We start from the raw sequence: 18657 nt of genomic DNA, 5'->3' as shown, positions 1-18657 counted from the left end.
ATCCCGTAGAGGTTAAGTGTTAAGTGTTCGCACATTCCATTGTTATTTTTATAACTATTGTGAAGTAAACAAATCCATAATGTGCTCCTATGATGCCATGCTATCATTTTATGTAGTAGGAATTGTTCTGATATTGCTGAAAGTATTCTTTAGATGCTTTGAGAGAAAAGCCTATTTTGAACCCTCGGTTCAGTTATGCATCAACAGCACTACTCTGTACAAAGGCCCTGCGATGCTATAGATAGTTAACACCTGACACCCTCTTGTGGTGAAATGTAGTAAATACAACAGGTTCAAATAATTGAGGAAATTAGATACTCACTTATTATCATGCCCAATTACAAACTGTACTACATTGTTATACTGGAAAATGACTACAGGACTTTCAAATGCTGTTTTATATGAAATGTAAATCTTACGAGCTTCATAAGGGAAACCAATGTGTCGTTTGACCTCAACTATCCAACCTATTTTAACTAAACTGAAATCACCTTTGTATACTTGGCACTGTACAGAGGTGGCATGATATGATATGATATCTCTGTAGGTATCACTGCATGTCTTTAAAATTGGATTTGGTTCATGTTTGTTACTCATCCCATCTCAAGTTCTCTGGTGAAATACGGAACCGGACGAGGTACCGTAGGTTACCGTAACCGTGGGTACCCCAGCTCTAAGTCTAATTCTTGCCGTGGCTGATACGTTCTACTATACCCCTTCTTTCCCAACCCTCTCTGACATAGTCTCATAGCTAGCTGTCAAAACAAAAATAACAGTGGGTCAGGGCCAGCTGCACTGGCGCTCCTAGTGGCTTCATGTGAGGGGGGCTTCCACTAATCCGTTCGATGCGTGTCAAGTCCCCTAAATCACACACACTGACGCATGCACACACGCAAGACACTCGCACACATACAGATGTAGGATGTTAATTTGAGACCGTTTTCTACCGCAGGAAAATAATCCTGCAGCAACAGGAAATGTTAATTATGTGGATTGTACATTTTTCGTCAGGGCAAATCAAGGCTTCTAACCTTAGAAGCTTTTTTAAACCTTGAATACACTACAAGTTTGCATTTTCTGCTGTGTAGAAAATGTGCAGCAACAAAAGAGTGATCAAATTAAGATCCTACATCTGTACACGGGCGCACACACACATTTGATCCCATACTCCTAGCACACAATGACTACATCATGCTTGTGACTCTACCAACTAATTGGATGCATTTGAAGTTTGTTTTGGGTTATGTTTGCTCAATAGGAACTGAATGGTAAACGATGACTGGATTAATTTTCTTTCTAAGTGAGTAGATGTTTCTGAACACATCTAAAAAATATTTTTATTTAAGCCGGTAGTCACCATTGAGACCAGGGTCTTTTTCACAAATAGATATTTGACATTCTGTACTGTCTCCTCACATTAAACATTTGAACTCAAATCCAAAATGCTGGAGTATAGAACCAAATTAAACATTTTATATTCACTGTCCTGTAACGATTGTCTATGTCGTCCTCCTCATCGGACGAGGAGGCGAGAAGGATCGGACCAATATGCAGCGTAGGTTGAATCCATAATGATTTATTTAAAAAGAAACACGAAGCCCACTTGAACAACTACAAAATAACAAACGACGTAAACAGACCTGGGGCCTGTTGCACAAAAGTAGAATTAAGACATCCGAGATAAATGACTCAGCTGAGCTCAATGAAGCCAAAACATGTGCGTCCAGGCTTAATTGGTTGCACAAAGACCAAGCCAGGATGAGCAGACACGGATTCATTAAGCCAGGTGAAACCAATCCTGGATAGGTGCGCGCTCACGGCTCACTCAAATAGACCCCGCCACAGATCACAGATTAATTGATTTACCATGGCAACTAGAGCCGCGTACTTTTCTCGGTCGGAAGCACAAATCCTCATGGAGGCATACGAGGAGGTAAAAGATATAATTAAGAAGAAAGGCAACACCGCCACAGTGATAAAGCAAAGAGAAAAAGCGTGGCAAAGTATTGCAGACCGCCTGAATGCGTAAGTAGTGCACAATTACACACTCACCGCTCCGCTGAAACATCACAATTACAATTCAAATATTTAATTCACATCTCCAAAAATGCAGTTGTACTGTAATTATGAAACGGTTAAATTTTTAATTGAAATGCACTGCAGATATGAGTGAAATTGTGTAAAGTAACTCCATCACACTGTATAAAGCTATGATAAATTTTTTGATATTTTTATTGAAAACAAGACAAAAATACCAAGTAATTTTTTGCAGTGTGACTCCATTAAATGTGTGTGTGTGTGTGTGTGTGTGTGTGTGTGTGTGTGTGTGTGTGTGTGTGTGTGTGTGTGTGTGTGTGTGTGTGTGTGTGTGTGTGTGTGTGTGTGTGTGTAGATTAAACATGAACGGGCCAAAACGGACATGGCAGCAGGTCAAAATCAAATACAAGAACATTCTGCAGAATGGTATGGTCCCTGACTAATATTTAACAAAGCTCAAGCATATATTGTACCCAGAAGGTGCCTGCTCACACATTCTGTACTGTTTTAGCAGTGAAAAAGAATACCCACAGACAAGGCACGGGTGGTGGGTCACCAAAGGCTGACCTTACCCCAGCAGAGGACATGGCCTTGGAGCTAAATAAAGGCAGGCCCGTCTTAGAGGGGATCCCTGGGGGGAAAGAGACGAGCATAGGTTCCTCCCAAGATGCCACCCGCTTCATTCAAGGTATGTCCTTCCATCTCTACATGGGATACAACCACATTCATATTGAATCAATTTGGACTGTCTGACTTTGGTTTACCTATTGCCTTGCAGTGTCTGGCAGCACTGTGTTCCTGTTAGAGCCACCAGCACAAGCACCAGACGATGCTGATCCAGTGAGTACTCCATCAAAGGCATACTGTAGGCCTGGCATGTCTTGTCTACTAGCTTCAATATGAATCCGATTAAATGTGATAGGGTGAAGGCCCCAGTGCAGCAGCAACAGCACATGATGGAGACGATGATGAGGAGGAGACCATCTCTCTGGATTCCAGAAGGCATGAGGTATCATGTTAAGACTGTGAAAGTACTATTTACTCTACAATGGTGAGGAGTCCTCATCAAAATCAAAAAATCTAATTTCTTTTACAGGACCCAGATGCTATACAGTGGGAAAACCAGCCTGGCAACAGTGCGTATTAATAAAAGGACACCACATCCTGCCAAATTCCAGCTGCGCTAATTGTATTGTGTTCACAGAGCTCACAAGCTATCAGAAAGTTGTATGGCAACCACCTCCGGCGCCAAATAGAACTGGCAGACATAGACATTCAGTACAAGAAGAAAAAGATGGAAAATCTTGCACTGGAGTCCGAAATAAAAAAGAGGACAATTAGGAAACTGGACCTTGAAATAAAAAAACTTGAGAGGGAGGTGAGATATGCCTTCAATGTACACTGTATGCTAACTGTAACACAAATGTATTAATCATTATTTTTCTTTCCTCCCCCAGCTCCAAGAAGATGACACAGCTCAAAATAAAAATTAGCTATATTCTCGTAAAGTCAAGTGAGCCATGACATATGAGCTCTTATTGTGAGCACACAGGACGGTGGCATCTTTCTAAGGTTTTTTTTATTTTCCCAGCAATCAGTACAACCAAGTCATTGTTATAAGGCATCGCCCTCTTTTGCCCACCCCCCCAGCACCAGGTGTGGCCACTAGCCTATATGAAGGCCCAAAATTGTGTGTTCCTTTCTGCTCTGACAATGGCATGCCCATTCGTGCGAGATGTGGTGGATGAAGAAGCACTTGTGCTGAGGAGAGCCTTCAGGCGAGAAAGGGTCTTCAGGGACCGGTTGGACCCACTGGCCTTCCCTGATGACCATCTATATGAAAGATACAGGTTTTCTGCAGATGGCATCAGGTATCTATGCAGACTACTGGGTCCCAGGATTAAGCACCGCACTGCACGGAGCCATGCACTGAGTGTGGAGCAAATGGTTTGTGTGGCCTTGCGCTTTTTTGCTAGTGGAGCCTTCCTGTACTCAGTGGGGGATGCAGAACAGCTGAACAAGGCCACAATTTGCCGCACAATAAGGAGTGTGTGTCTGGCTATCAAAGCATTAGCAGATGTCTTCATCTCCTTCCCTGGCCACAGAAGACTCTGTGACATCAAAGAGGAGTTCTATAGGATTGCAGGTAAGAGGATCTACAAATTACAGGACAACTGTTAACACATAGTAGGATACTCATTACTTTGTGTGACAGGTTTCCCCAATGTCATTGGTGCAGTGGACTGCACACACATAAGGATAAAAGCCCCCTCAGGTGCCCATGAGGCCGATTTTGTGAATAGGAAATCCTTTCACAGCATTAATGTTCAGGTGAACATAACTTTTTGATATTGTCCATTGACGAACACTCTGCATTGCCAGTGATGTGCATTGATTGGTGTAATATTCCTCATCTTATGATTTCAGATGGTCTGCAATGCTGACTGTGTGATCAGCAATGTTGTGGCAAAATGGCCTGGCTCAGTCCATGACTCCAGAATCTTTCGGGCCTCTGAAATCTATCAGTGCCTATCACAAGGTAAGCCACACAACCCCTATTTATAACCATCATGGCTGTGTCAAGAATATCACTGTGTTTATGAGGTAGTAATGATGAGATTTTGTGTTGACAGGTGAATTCTCTGGTGTGTTGCTGGGAGACAGGGGGTATGGCTGCCAGCCTTTTCTCCTGACACCTTTCACAGACCCCCAGGAAGCACAGCAGGCCTACAACCATGCCCATGCCAGGACCAGGGCCAGAGTTGAAATGACCTTTGGCCTCCTGAAGGCACGCTTTCACTGCCTTCACAAATTAAGGGTCAGCCCTGTTAGGGCATGTGATATTACTGTGGCTTGTGCTGTCCTCCACAATGTGGCCTGCCTGAGGAAGGAGAGGGCCCCCAGAGTGCCACCAGCCATGGACTGGGACAATCCGGCAATCTTCCCTGATGACGACAGTGGTCGGCTGCTGAGGGACCAATATGTGTTGAATTATTTTAGTTAGTATGTGTGCTTTCAATTTTGGTTAAATATGTCCTGCGGTGGCAGAGGAATTTGGGTTTTTTTGGGTTCATTTTTTGACGAATTTGGCCTCTTATGATGTTTGTGCGGTATACTGTGTGTAATACAAGGCTGCAGGGAGGCTACTGCATCCATTCATTTGTCTGTTCAGTTGATGTGTATGGATTTGTCCTGCATTTATTTTAGTGTGCAGACATGCAGGGTGTGTTATATACAGACCTTTGAATGTGTATGTATCATTTTGTATAATATGCTTGGATTCTGTGCTTTCCATCTTGTAGAGTCACTGTGACTTCAGTTTCGAAAGGAGCTGATGGTTTACCTGCTTTGTTTTGTCCTTATTCAATAAAGGAACATAATGTTACACATTGTGTTTTTATATTCATATGGAATGTGTATTTGTTTATATGACAGAGTACTAGGGCCACACTGAAGAAAAAGGATAAAGTCATAAATTTATGAGGCTGGTTCTTTCTGCAGAAAAGCTACATATTGTTTTTACAGTTTTGATACTTATGACAATGTGATACTTAATATTCTGGCACATCAGCATGTCTTTGTTTATGAAACCATACTGAAGTACAATTTCACGAAATGCCCCACATCTGTCATTTTAACAACTGTCCTCCTTTAAAACAACTGGTTACAATATTATGACTTGTGTTTTTTTCCCCTCTGTGGCCCTAATATTTTATCATTTTATATATAGCCTTATAGTCTATGGGAAACTGTAAATTATCTAATGATAGCAACATCATCTAAAAATCATTTTTTTATCCAAAATCATTGAAATTAATGATCACAAACGTTTAAATAATAACAGTGGGTCTAGTTATATGTGATAACAATGTATAGTGAGCAGTGAAATAACTATTGGTTTCCATTTGTGGTGATTGCTGACTGACATTAGGGATGAGATTAAATAGATCCTGGAATTTAGCCTGGTCTGGAGCAGGCTAGCTCCACAGAATAAATCTCCATGGTAATTTATACCATAACATATCCTCCTGCCCCCTATCCATCTTTAGTGCAACCGGATTACGGATCAATTGAGCCAGGATCACCAAGATATCCTGGCTTAATCCCTTATCCTAGTTTTGTGCAACAGGCCCCTGAACATGAGAACATATAACAATGAACGCAACGAAACAGTACCGTGTGGTGCAAAAAACACAGACACAGCAACAATCACCCACAAACAAACAGTGTGAACAGCCTACCTTAATATGGTTCTCAATCAGAGGAAACGTAAAACACCTGCTCCTGATTGAGAACCATATCAGGCTAATTGAAAAGAACCCAACATAGAAAAACATAACATAGAATGCCCACCCAGCTCACGTCCAGACCATACTAAACAAAGACAAAATAAAGGAAATAAGGTCAGGAACGTGACATGTCCAAATACATAAGGAGGGGAGTGTACATGTATATATACAGTGAGTGAGTTATGTGGACATATATCACACATTTGTAATAAAGTTATATGTTAGGTTCATAACCTAAAACAACTATTGTATTGTTAATGTGTTTGTGGGGCTTGTAATTAATGGTGTGAACAAGGGTGACAAAGTAAGATGAAGATTCAGTCACAGATAATATTTCTTGCCAATAGAGAAGGAATGTATCTTTCAACAGCTGCAATTCAACACTGTCTCCTTTTATGGACAGAATGGAATGAATGAGTTGTTGAAAAACTCAAGACTCTCATCAGGCACTAATAACACTGAAGGATTTCAAAAACATAGGCTACATGTTTTGCCATTAACTGACTAACCTCGTCCACAGAATAATTGCTACCACATATAAGCATGGGTTCAACAGAAAGAGAGCCGACTGGTGGACGAGACTATCAACTGACTGACTCCTTCAAACCCACATTAATCATCAGTCGCCAACAAGCCTTCTAGCCTAATTGGAGGTATGAATTATTCCTTTCATCCAGATTACTAATTTGAAAGGCAAGTCTAACCTTAATTACGTTTACATGACCATCGGGTAAAAGATCTGAAGCCTTGTGGTTTAAGGTTGAACCCTGATCAAGAGAGATTCCAGAGGCATGACTAGGTCGAGGCTCCTTGGTGGTGTGGTTGTGTGGGCGGTGAGGGTTGCATGTTGTATAGGGGGATAACCATAAAACAAGCTGTCACTGGTGAGTCACTGGAACGAGATCTTCACAGATTTGCTACAGTAGATTTTCAAGGTTGGAAGTTGCACCATTTTGGAAAAACCTTGGATTAAAAACCTTGGATTAAATATAAAAATGCTTTATTGTTGCCCTGTTTGAAAAGACATAGAATAAAAATAAGATTTTATGTTTAAACGTCAGGAGTTAAAATACTTATATTCCTATATGTACAATTATACAACATGATATACAGCATATTACAATGAGTCTAAGGCGGTAATTTCTGTGGGTACATGGACCCTGACGCAAGGGAGGATAGGACTATTCTCTTCTATCCTCTTGTTGTACTTGGTCACTGTTGTGTACACGTCTAGTCGTAATGCTCTAGAACACCCCTCGCCCCAACTGACGATTCCAAAGAGGAACATCCAATTGTCCACTTCACACATCATGTGGAGAAAAGAAGAATACTATAGTAATATACAGAATATTTCTCATGGCGAAAGACTGTCCTGATATCATCTTTACATCAAATCAAATTTATTTATATAGCCCTTCGTACATCAGCTGATATCTCAAAGTGCTGTACAGAAACCCAGCCTAAAACCCCTAACAGCAAGCAATGCAGGTGTAGAAGCACGGTGGCTAGGAAAAACTCCCTAGAAAGGCCAAAACCTAGGAAGAAACCTAGAGAGGAACCAGGCTATGAGGGGTGGCCAGTCCTCTTCTGGCTGTGCCGGGTGGAGATTATAACAGAACATGGCCAAGATGTTCAAATGTTCATAAATGACCAGCATGGTCAAATAATAATAATCACAGTAGTTGTCGAGGGTGCAGCAAGTCAGCACCTCAGGAGTAAATGTCAGTTGGCTTTTCATAGCCGATCATTAAGAGTATCTCCACCGCTCCTGCGGTCTCTAGAGAGTTGAAAACAGCAGGTCTGGGACAGGTAGCACGTCCGGTGAACAGGTCAGGGTTCCATAGCCGCAGGCAGAAAGAGTTGAAACTGGAGCAGCAACACGGCCAGGTGGACTGGGGGCAGCAAGGAGTCATCATGCCCGGTCATCCTGAGGCATGGTCCTAGGGCTCAGGTCCTCCGAGAGAGAGAAAGAAAGAAAGAGAGAATTAGAGAGAGCATACTTAAATTCACACAGGACACCGGATAAGACAGGAGAAGTACTCCAGATATAACAAACTGACCCTAGCCCCCCGACACATAAACTACTGCAGCATAAATACTGGAGGCTGAGACAGGAGGGGTCAGGAGACACTGTGGCCCCATCCGATGATACCCCCAGACAGGGCCAAACAGGAAGGATATAACCCCACCCAGTTTGCCAAAGCACAGCCCCCACACCACTAGAGGGATATCTTCAACCACCAACTTACCATCCTGAGACAAGGCAGAGTATAGCCCACAAATATTTCCGCCACGGCACAACCCAAGGGGGGGCGCCAACCCAGACAGGAAGATCACGCCAGTGACTTAACCCACTCAAGTGACGCACCCCTCCTAGGGACGGCATGAAAGAGCACCAGTAAGCCAGTGACTCAGCCTCTGTAATAGGGTTAGAGGCAGAGAATCCCAGTGGAGAGAGGGGAACCAGCCCTTGCCTTAACAGGAAGCCAGTGTAGGGAGGCTAGCACTGGAGTAATATGATCAAATTTTGGGGTTCTAGTCAGGATTCTAGCAGCCGTATTTAGCACTAACTGAAGTTTATTTAGTGCTTTATCCGGGTAGCCGGAAAGTAGAGCATTGCAGTAGTCTAATCTAGAAGTAACAAAAGCATGGATTACTTTTTTTGCATCATTTTTGGACAGAAAATGTCTGATTTTTGCAATGTTACGTAGATGGAAAAAAGCTGTCCTTGAAACAGTCTTGATATGTTCGTCAAAAGAGAGATCAGGGTCCAGAGTAACGCCGAGGTCCTTCACAGTTTTATTTGAGACGACTTTACAACCATCAAGATTAATTGTCAGATTCAACAGAAGATCTCTTTGTTTCTTGGGACCTAGAACAAGCATCTCTGTTTTGTCCGAGTTTAAAAGTAGAACGTTTTCAGCCATCCACTTCCTTATGTCTGAAACACAGGCTTCTAGCGCGGGCAATTTTGGGGCTTCACCATGTTTCATTGAAATGTACAGCTGTGTGTCATCCGCATAGCAGTGAAAGTTAACATTATGTTTTCGAATGACATCCCCAAGAGGTAAAATATATAGTGAAAACAATAGCGGTCCTAAAACGGAACCTTGAGGAACACCGAAATGTACAGTTGATTTGTCAGAGGACAAACCATTCACAGAGACAAACTGATATCTTTCCGACAGATAAGATCTAAACCAGGCCAGAACTTGTCCGTGTAGACCAATTTGGGTTTCCAATCTCTCCAAAAGAATGTGGTGATCGATGGTATCAAAGGCAGCACTAAGGTCTAGTAGCACGAGGACAGATGCAGAGCCTCGGTCTGACGCCATTAAAAGGTCATTTACCACCTTCACAAGTGCAGTCTCAGTGCTATGATGGGGTCTAAAACCAGACTGAAGCATTTCGTATACATTGTTTGTCTTCAGGAAGGCAGTGAGTTGCTGCGCAACAGCTTTTTCAAAAAAAATTGAGAGGAATGGAAGATTCGATATAGGCCGATAGTTTTTTATATTTTCTGGGTCAAGGTTTGGCTATTACTGCCACTTTTAGTGAGTTTGGTACACATCTGGTGGATAGAGAGCCGTACATGTCTCTCTGTTTTCTATAACTTTGAATGGCATTATTTTCCAAATAGTTATTATGTGCTGAATAAAAATTGTCATCTCAAGTCACTCCTGCGTATCATACCTTGCACGCACGCATCTTGACTCCAGTCCGGTTTTCCAGCACATAACATGTTTTCTGTGCTCGTGTTTCCGTAGTACTCATGGGACAAAACGTTCACCTTTGCCTCCATCAGGTACTGTGAATTGTACCATAAACCTTAATGAAGAGAGGACACATGCTGTATAACAAAGCACTCAACAGGTAAGGAAAAATATAAATATTGCATTGGCATGAAAACTAGTGAACTTATCATTGGATGGGAATGGATCATATCAAGTGATTGTTTGATACATTTAATTAAGAGGTCTGGGTCGTATTTAAAAAGTGTCTCAGACTCAGTTGCCTTTTAGATTATAATAAATGGACAGGAAGGACCTGATCCTAGATCAACACCTACAGTGGGGAGAACAAGTATTTGATACACTGCCGATTTTGCAGGTTTTCCTACTTACAAAAATCCCGAAAATCACATTGTATGATTTTTAAGTAATTCATTTGCATTTTATTGCATGACATAAGTATTTGATCACCTACCAACCAGTAAGAATTCCGGCTCTCATAGACCTGTTAGTTTTTCTTTAAGAAGCCCTCCTGTTCTCCACTCATTACCTGTATTAACTGCACCTGTTTGAACTCGTTACCTGTATAAAAGACACCTGTCCACACACTCAATCAAACAGACTCCAACCTCTCCACAATGGCCAAGACCAGAGAGCTGTGTAAGGACATCAGGGTTAAATTGTAGACCTGCACAAGGCTGGGATGGGCTACAGGACAATAGGCAAGCAGGTTGGTGAGAAGGCAACAACTGTTGGCGCAATTATTAGAAAATGGAAGAAGTTCAAGATGACGGTCAATCACCCTCGGTCTGGGGCTCCATGCAAGATCTCACCTCGTGGGGCATCAATGATCATGAGGAAGGTGAGGGATCAGCCCAGAACTACACGGCAGGACCTGGTCAATGACCTGAAGAGAGCTGGGACCACAGTCTCAAAGAAAACCATTAGTAACACACTATGCCGTCATGGATTCAAATCCTGCAGCGCACGCAAGGTCCCCCTGCTCAAGCCAGCGCATGTCCAGGCCCGTCTGAAGTTTGCCAATGACCATCTGGATGATCCAGAGGAGGAATGGGAGAAGGTCATGTGGTCTGATGAGACAAAAATAGAGCTTTTTGGTCTAAACTCCACTCGCCGTGTTTGGAGGAAGACGAAGGATGAGTACAACCCCAAGAACACCATCCCAACCGTGAAGCATGGAGGTGGAAACATCATTCTTTGGGGATGCTTTTCTGCAAAGGGGACAGGATGACTGCACCATATCGAGGGGAGGATGGATGGGGCCATGTATCGCGAGATCTTGGCCAACAACCTCCTTCCCTCAGTAAGAGCATTGAAGATAGGTCGTGGCTGGGTCTTCCAGCATGACAACAACCTGAAACACACAGCCAGGGCAACTAAGGAGTGGCTCCGTAAGAAGCATCTCAAGGTCCTGGAGTGGCCTAGCCAGTCTCCAGACCTGAACCCAATAGAAAATATTTGGAGGGAGCTGAAAGTCCGTATTGCCCAGCGACAGCCCCGAAACCTGAAGGATCTGGAGAAGGTCTGTATGGAGGAGTGGGCCAAAATCCCTGCTGCAGTGTGTGCAAACCTGATCAAGAACTACAGGAAACGTGTGATCTCTGTAATTGCAAACAAAGGTTTCTGTACCAAATATATAGTTCTGCTTTTCTGATGTATCAAATACTTATGTCATGCAATAAAATGCAAATTAATTACCTAAAAATCATAATGTGATTTTCTGGATTTTTGTTTTAGATTCCGTCTCTCACAGTTGAAGTGTACCTATGAAAATAATTACAGACCTCTACATGCTTTGTAAGTAGGAAAACCTGCAAAATCGGCAGTGTATCAAATACTTGTTCTCCCCACTGTATTCTGGGGTGGCAGGTAGCTGAGAGGTTAGAGAAGCAGGGGCAGCAACTGGAGAATGGCTGGTTGCCAGTTCAAAACCCAACTCAGATGGGAAAATCTTGTGCCCTTGTGCATGGCACTTAACCACCTTCAATTGCTCCAAGGGTGCTGCACTGTGGCTGACCCATTGCTTCTAGCCCATTGGGGTGTGTGTGTGTCTTGGTTGGGTTGTGAGCATAAAGACACATTTCTGTTCTCTGTAAGATAATGGACAATAAGGCATATAGCCCCTAGATCAGCACTCCTCTCTGAGATACTTTATGAATACCTTGCCTTGGTTCTGTATGTTGTAGACGATCCTTCACAGCTATCTCACAGCAGGATCTCGTGTCAATGGCCTGGCGTGCCTGGGGTAGACAGACAGTCCTCACAGAGCTACTCTCCTCTGCACACTGACCATCTATAGCCTTTAGCTTCAGAAGGGTTGTATGGGAAACATAAATTAACCACTCCGATCCACATTATTATGATTAGAGTCTCAAATCCCATGACACATTGTTACGGATACAAGTATTCTGTGTGTATCCTGTGTGTATTTCTGTTCTCTCCTTCTCCCCTACTCACAGGTGACAATCATCATTCCCCAATCAGTCATCAATCAGTCGCTAATCAGAAGACACCTGCTCCTTTTCTCCTACCCAATTACATTCCCTTTCCCTTGGTTTAAAAACCCTGTCAGTTGTGTGCTCTAGAGCTCAATCTCTCTGTCAATGCCATATGTCTGTAGATCCATTGTGTGGTTTGCAACTACATGTCACTTTGTCCCCACCTGTGAGTATTGGTTTTGTTATGGTGTTTGAGTGTTTCTTTGATAGTGGGTAACCAGACAGTTCGCCCATGGGCATACACTACCCGTAGGTAAACTTTGTTAAAAACACTAGTTAGAACTGGGCGGACCACCCACTGTATTTTTGGTTGGTTAGCTGTTGGTGAAGTAGGCTAGTCTAACTTAGGGGTATTTTTGGATACTTATTATTTCTTTCCTTGGGTCCAGCTCAGCCCCTTTTCCTGCCCCCCTTTACCGTGTGTTTAGAAATAAACCCTGAGTGTTTGACGGTAATTAAGTTGTCTGTTATTTCGTTCTCACCGTTACTTTGTCACTGTTATAATTTGCGTGAGTTGTGTTACGGGTCCCATTACCATCCCCCCCCCCAGACTGTCGGGTCAAAGGGATTCGTAACACATGCACTAAAGTTTTACTCTTGACCTTCACACAGCATACAAACAAAAAAATCAATACCACAGTGAGATTAGAATTTAATATCCTGGTGGGTCCAGGGTCATGCCAATGACCAGAGGAGTTGGCAAGACAGCACAAACCGATTTGGAACCAGGCTAGGAATGTTTTATTGCCTGGCTGAAGCGACAGGCTCTGGCTGACTCCAGAGTCTGGGAATGTTATCGCCACGATGCGTCGATAATGAAGGGGGCTGTGCTTTTATGAGTTCATTCTCCTCTGTGTCTCTTTCAATCTCTCAGCATTACAAGGAAAGCCGTGTTCATACTGTAGGGGACAGTGAGATAAGTTGTGCCAAAGGGTTAGTTGAGCCACCCCTTGTTTCTAGCAAACCATACACACAATGAATCATGTGACCAAATATTTAGGAAGAGGTCATCACTTCGTGCAGTCTGTGAAGGTAGTTAGGTCCAAAAAACAGATTTTCACAAAGTAAAATTAATTTATTGTGTTATAGGTTTCATGATGCTTGAAACCAAATCCTCATAGCATGAAAGTGCATCCTCATAGCTGCATGGGCTAATATAGTTAAAATGGTTGCTTTGGGTAAATTGTGCCATTTGGCTAATCAATATACCCCATACAATAATTATATTTAGTCAGTTTTATGCATAGTATTTTGACGACACCTCATATTTGTGTGATTAGTTAATTTCAAATAATGAAAAATGCCTTCATCAGTTGGGTTTGCCCCCATCTAGGCCACAATTGAAGCGTTTCTTCCCAGGCGTAATGCAATGCTTTATCGCTGGGATTTGAGGTTACACCAGGGCCTGAGAACTGGCGTACCGGAAACCCCCGCAGCCCCTGCAAGCTTGGGGGCCCATGCGCCTGTCATCAATGTCTATTTTCTTTAATTTAATAAATAATTTTGACAGTAAACCTGCAAAAAGTCATTCATATGAACCTTTTTAATTTCCATATGTTCTAGGAAGCTAAGTGTTTGTTTCTTGGGCTTCAGGAATGAAGAAGGGATATAGGTGAACAAATGCTGTGGTCAAGGCTACCACGGCACCAGCACAAAGAGTGGAGCTTACTAAGGTGTTCAAAAGCGCATATCAGACCGAGCGACTAATGCTTGTTAGGTAGTTCTTTATGAGTTTTAGTTTAGGGAGTGAAAGTTATTTATAATAAGGGTTACAAAATCGGACCTCTCTGAAAGGAAAATGGATAGCCCTCCCTTCAGGAAAATATATTTGACCTAAACCCTCCCCTGAACGCTTGAAAAAAAAAAAAAAGTGACCCTCCCCTATACCCAACATAATAATTAAAACATAAGGTGGATAGCAGTGAACATTTCTACCATTTACCCTCACTTCTTGGACAGACCAAAGCCCTAGATCTGCAGTTTTAGAAACTGATCTTTATCCTGTAAGCATTCTCACAGGAATTCTTATAGCACACAGGACTGCGGGCGAGAAGGTTGTGGTTTTGCAGACCACCGTGGACAAGAGTAGGGGTCAAAATATCTACTTAATGCACCTGAGCTCAATTTCGAGTCTCATAGCAAAGGGTCTGAATACTTATGTAAATAAGGTATTTATGTTTTTGACTTGTAATATATTTGCAGAAAATTCTAAAAATATTTTCGCTGTGTCTTTATAGGGTATTGTGTGTAGATGAGTATATATTTTTTTCATCCATTTTAGAATAAGGCTCTAATGTAACAAAATGTGGAAAAAGTCAAGGGGTCTGAATACTTTCTGAATGCACTGCATAGAAAGGTTTGGAAAACACACATACTGTACACATACTGTACCCATTAACACACAAACAGTACACCCTCCATATAATTCATAACGTGGACTGTGAAGAGACACAAAGGTACAGACACATGCATACGCATATTGTTGTATGGTGATATTAAAAATGTTGTACTGTAGAGAGGTAGTGGTGTAATGATGTACTGTTTAATATTTTGTTGTATATGTAATGTAAGTGCTTTAATATGTTTGGACCCCAGGAATGGGGATCCCTAATAAATACAAATATCATAGGCCTAATAGTACTGTAGAGTTCTTTTTACTTACACACAATATAGCTGGGTCACCACATCCTGCCCCTAGGGGTCCATGGCCCTGTAACGCCCCAACCCAACACACCCGACTCAGCTTTAGGATCTTAGTGAAACATTAATTGTTTTCAGGTGTGTTAGACCAAGGCCAGAGTGACAACAGTACACCAGACCCACACGGCCAGAACTGAGCAGCCCAGCAGCAAGCGATTGCCTAAACAGGTATCTCCCCTGACGTAGTAGGCATGTTTTCAATACAGACTCCTTTTGTCATACAGTATTCCATATAAGGCATCCAGCCAGACCTTATGAAAGTTGCACAGTATACCCTTAATCTTAAAACAAATCTAGTGATACTGTGCATAACTTGACATTTCTTCCAAACATTGTGGGAGGATAACCAACCTTGCAATGCATTTATTTGCCACTATAAATGCTAGGTTACACAGTTTCTTCTGATAACAGTCTCCAGTATCAACATTTTCAAGCAAACAAAAACAGGGAGAAGGGAGAACCTGTAGACATGCTGAGATAAAAGTACATACTCTTTGTCAGAATTCAGCCAGCCTTCACAAGACCACAACATGTGCAAATATGTCCCCTTTTGTGCTTTACACCTCCAGCAGAATAATACAATTTCTGAGTGGATGATATTCAGTTTCACTGGCATAAGGTACGTTCTATGGATGGTCTTTTATGTCTGAGATTGTGAACATGACTGGGCATTTTAACATATCTGTATCCATTCATTATCAATAACGTCTCCCAGGTCTTTCTCATACATTGGGAAAAGCCTCGATCAACCCTTGATACAGTTTGGAAATCATCTTTGGAGGTTTGTCAGACTGCCTTAAAATAGCATCTGGTGTTGTGTTGTATCTGCAAAAATTCACCTCACCTCTGTCACAGACTGGTCTTCCCTGGCTGCCTGACCCTGTTGAGACAGACCCCTGTCACCATCGAATCCTCCTAAATTGAGGCATGACAAAGAATTACCTTGGTGTACATTTATACATTATATAGGTGCTTCAGGTGCTTCTACACCTGCATTGCTTGCTGTTTGGGTTTTAGGCTGGGTTTCTGTACAGCACTTTGATATATCAGCTGATGTAAGAGGGGCTATATAAATACATTTGATTTGATTATGCAAGAATATAATCAATGGTTCAATAACTGAAATGACCATTATTCCCAGATCCCAGACTGTAGCTTTAAGCTTAAACTGCGGTCCTGTAGCTATTGTTGGTCTACTCATCAATTCAAGATGAAACTTTGTATCATTCACTGAATACACTGCAAAATTCACCTGAGCTCCATAGACTGGTCTTCCCTGGTTGTCTGGCCCTGCTGGGACCCCTGTCACCATCTGATCTTGCTAAAACATGATGAGCATAGTGGGATGCCTGCGGGACCTACGATCCTGACGGAGATCATTGCGGTGCGGTCTGCATTTTTCATGCTGCAGGCGGGAGCGAGTGGTCAGACAGATGACTTTGGGATGAAAATATGTTTGTTGTCCCACAGATTCTTTTGAAATGGTACTCTTTCTGCTTTGTATGCGTTAGCCTGCCTATTGTATTAAAAACACCTTTTTCACATTATTCACACTCAGAATTCGCTGCTTCAGGGCCTCCCGGGTGGCGCAGTGGTCTAGAGCACTGCATCGCAGTGCTATGCTGCGCCACCAGAGTCTGGGTTCGCGCCCAGGCTCTGTCGCAGCCGGCCGCGACCGGGAGGTCCGTGGGGCGACGCACAATTGGCTTAGCGTCGTCCGGGTTAGGGAGGGTTTGGCGCTCCAGCGACTCCTGTGGCGGGCCGGGCGCAGTGCGCGCTAACCGAGGGGGGCGGGTGCACGGTGTTTCCTCCGACACATTGGTGCGGCTGGTTTCCGGGTTGGAGGCGCGCTGTGTTAAGAAGCAGTGCGGCTTGGTTGGGTTGTGCTTCGGAGGACGCATGACTTTCGACCTTCGTCTCTCCCGAGCCCGTACGGGAGTTGTAGCGATGAGACAAGATAGTAATTACTAGCGATTGGATACCACGAAAATTGGGGAGAAAAGGGGATTCAAAAAAAAATAATGAATTCGCTGCTTCAACTTCAGTAGCCGACCTCTCCTAGTTGGGCGTGAGAGTTCAAGTGTGCCTATGTGTGGTCTCATTGAAATAGAGTAGGCTGCCTACATGGGCGGAGAATCACGTGGCAGTTAACTTGAATATTAAATTAACTTAAATATGATTAGACTAGTTAACTACAGTGTCTGTAAATAAATATTGATAATGAAAAGTAGTGGAGGGCGCTCAACCAACGCAAGTCGAAGTGCAATAAAGGAAAAGGCCCAACGCAAACATAGGTTAGGCTACTACAGTGAGCGAGCGTTGTGCCTTTTCATTTTCATTAAGTATGAATTACCCATTTATTTGTTTATGCCTTTCAAATTGTCCTACTAAAAGGTAGGCTATAACTTATGTGTGGCTGTCATAATTTTTGCTCCTTCCAGTTCCATTTCAGTAGCCATACCTGCGAGATCAGGTGCATCGGTGGTCTCAATGAAATAGAGTAGGCTATAGCCTATTTATACATGGGCGGAGAAGCACGGGCAGTTATCTTTCCAAGGAAAAGTAATTCCTAAATAGGCCTATGATTAGGCTATAGTTTACTACATTGCCTAGAATTTATTTATATTTTTATTGAATATCCGAAACATACAATACACTTGCAGTGAAGTCGCTCAACAGCTACACCATACCAGTCATCCAACAGACTCCCGTTCAGAGCGACACACAGAAGCATCCAGGGTCAATGCCCTGCTCAAGGGCACGTTGACAGATCTCCCACCAGGCCAAAATACGTGAACCCGAACCCTCCAAGATCCCCCCACAGTTCTCCAATCGGCCTAAATATTGATGACCCATATTTCTCAGTCTGAAAATGTTCCCACTCCTAAAAGGTAGACAATGAAAATAGCTCAAGAGAAAGTGCAAGTCTCTCCAACTCTGCTCTCTTCAAACTACATCTAGCATTTTGCCTGATATAGCCCAGTAATACAATGTAATGGCCAAGTGAGAATCTACTTCTGAAACGGGACATAACAAAGGCTACAAACATTTCCATACAGCCAACTGCTGTCAGATAGTGATATGAGGTGGCTATTATTACTATCTGACAGGTAACTAGAGGCTAGAGCTGACCTGGCTGTGGTATCTACTCACTAGTGTAGCTTATTCATTCATCTCAGTTGAGAGGGTATGAAACATTAGCTAATGTTACATGTCAGTTACAATACTAGCTCAGCACTGTAAATAAACAGTAGTTTCATTTTTTTCTGTTAAGTTCAACAGCAGTTACCTTGCCAGCTACATCAGTCAACTAAAGAGTAGCCAATTTCTGTTCTGCTTCCTTTTACAACTCGGTGAAAGAGCGCAACATGTACACACTGA

General features: G+C 42.7%; 2 protein-coding genes across 2 annotated transcripts; both read left to right on the top strand.

Annotated features, from left to right (window-relative positions):
* Positions 1-1669: 1669 nt before the first annotated feature.
* LOC139571236 (uncharacterized) lies at positions 1670-3535 on the top strand. The gene is made up of 7 exons (XM_071393901.1): positions 1670-2025; positions 2393-2463; positions 2549-2725; positions 2816-2877; positions 2960-3046; positions 3134-3415; positions 3495-3535. Exons 1-6 carry the CDS (start codon positions 1868-1870, stop codon positions 3182-3184), a joined length of 606 nt encoding a protein of 201 aa, XP_071250002.1. The 5' UTR covers positions 1670-1867; the 3' UTR covers positions 3185-3415; positions 3495-3535.
* Positions 3536-3632: 97 nt separating this feature from the next.
* Positions 3633-5445, top strand: LOC139571235 (putative nuclease HARBI1). Its single transcript, XM_071393900.1, has 4 exons — positions 3633-4183; positions 4253-4368; positions 4465-4576; positions 4671-5445. The coding sequence occupies exons 1-4, from the start codon at positions 3712-3714 to the stop codon at positions 5039-5041; spliced, it is 1071 nt and encodes a 356-aa protein (XP_071250001.1). The 5' UTR covers positions 3633-3711; the 3' UTR covers positions 5042-5445.
* Positions 5446-18657: the final 13212 nt, after the last annotated feature.

The sequence above is a fragment of the Salvelinus alpinus genome, chromosome 3, assembly GCF_045679555.1.
Source record: "Salvelinus alpinus chromosome 3, SLU_Salpinus.1, whole genome shotgun sequence".
Lineage (NCBI taxonomy): Eukaryota > Metazoa > Chordata > Actinopteri > Salmoniformes > Salmonidae > Salvelinus > Salvelinus alpinus.
This window is presented reverse-complemented; position numbering and strand designations above follow the sequence as displayed.

Coding starts and splice junctions, on each gene's coding strand:
- LOC139571236 (XM_071393901.1), top strand. CDS start 1,868: ATGGCAACTAGAGCCGCGTACTTTTCTCGGTCGGAAGCACAAATCCTC. Junction 2,026..2,392: donor ATTGCAGACCGCCTGAATGC/GTAAGTAGTGCA, acceptor GTGTGTGTGTAG/ATTAAACATGAACGGGCCAA. Junction 2,878..2,959: donor CACCAGACGATGCTGATCCA/GTGAGTACTCCA, acceptor TAAATGTGATAG/GGTGAAGGCCCCAGTGCAGC.
- LOC139571235 (XM_071393900.1), top strand. CDS start 3,712: ATGAAGGCCCAAAATTGTGTGTTCCTTTCTGCTCTGACAATGGCATGC. Junction 4,184..4,252: donor GGAGTTCTATAGGATTGCAG/GTAAGAGGATCT, acceptor TTTGTGTGACAG/GTTTCCCCAATGTCATTGGT. Junction 4,577..4,670: donor CTATCAGTGCCTATCACAAG/GTAAGCCACACA, acceptor TTGTGTTGACAG/GTGAATTCTCTGGTGTGTTG.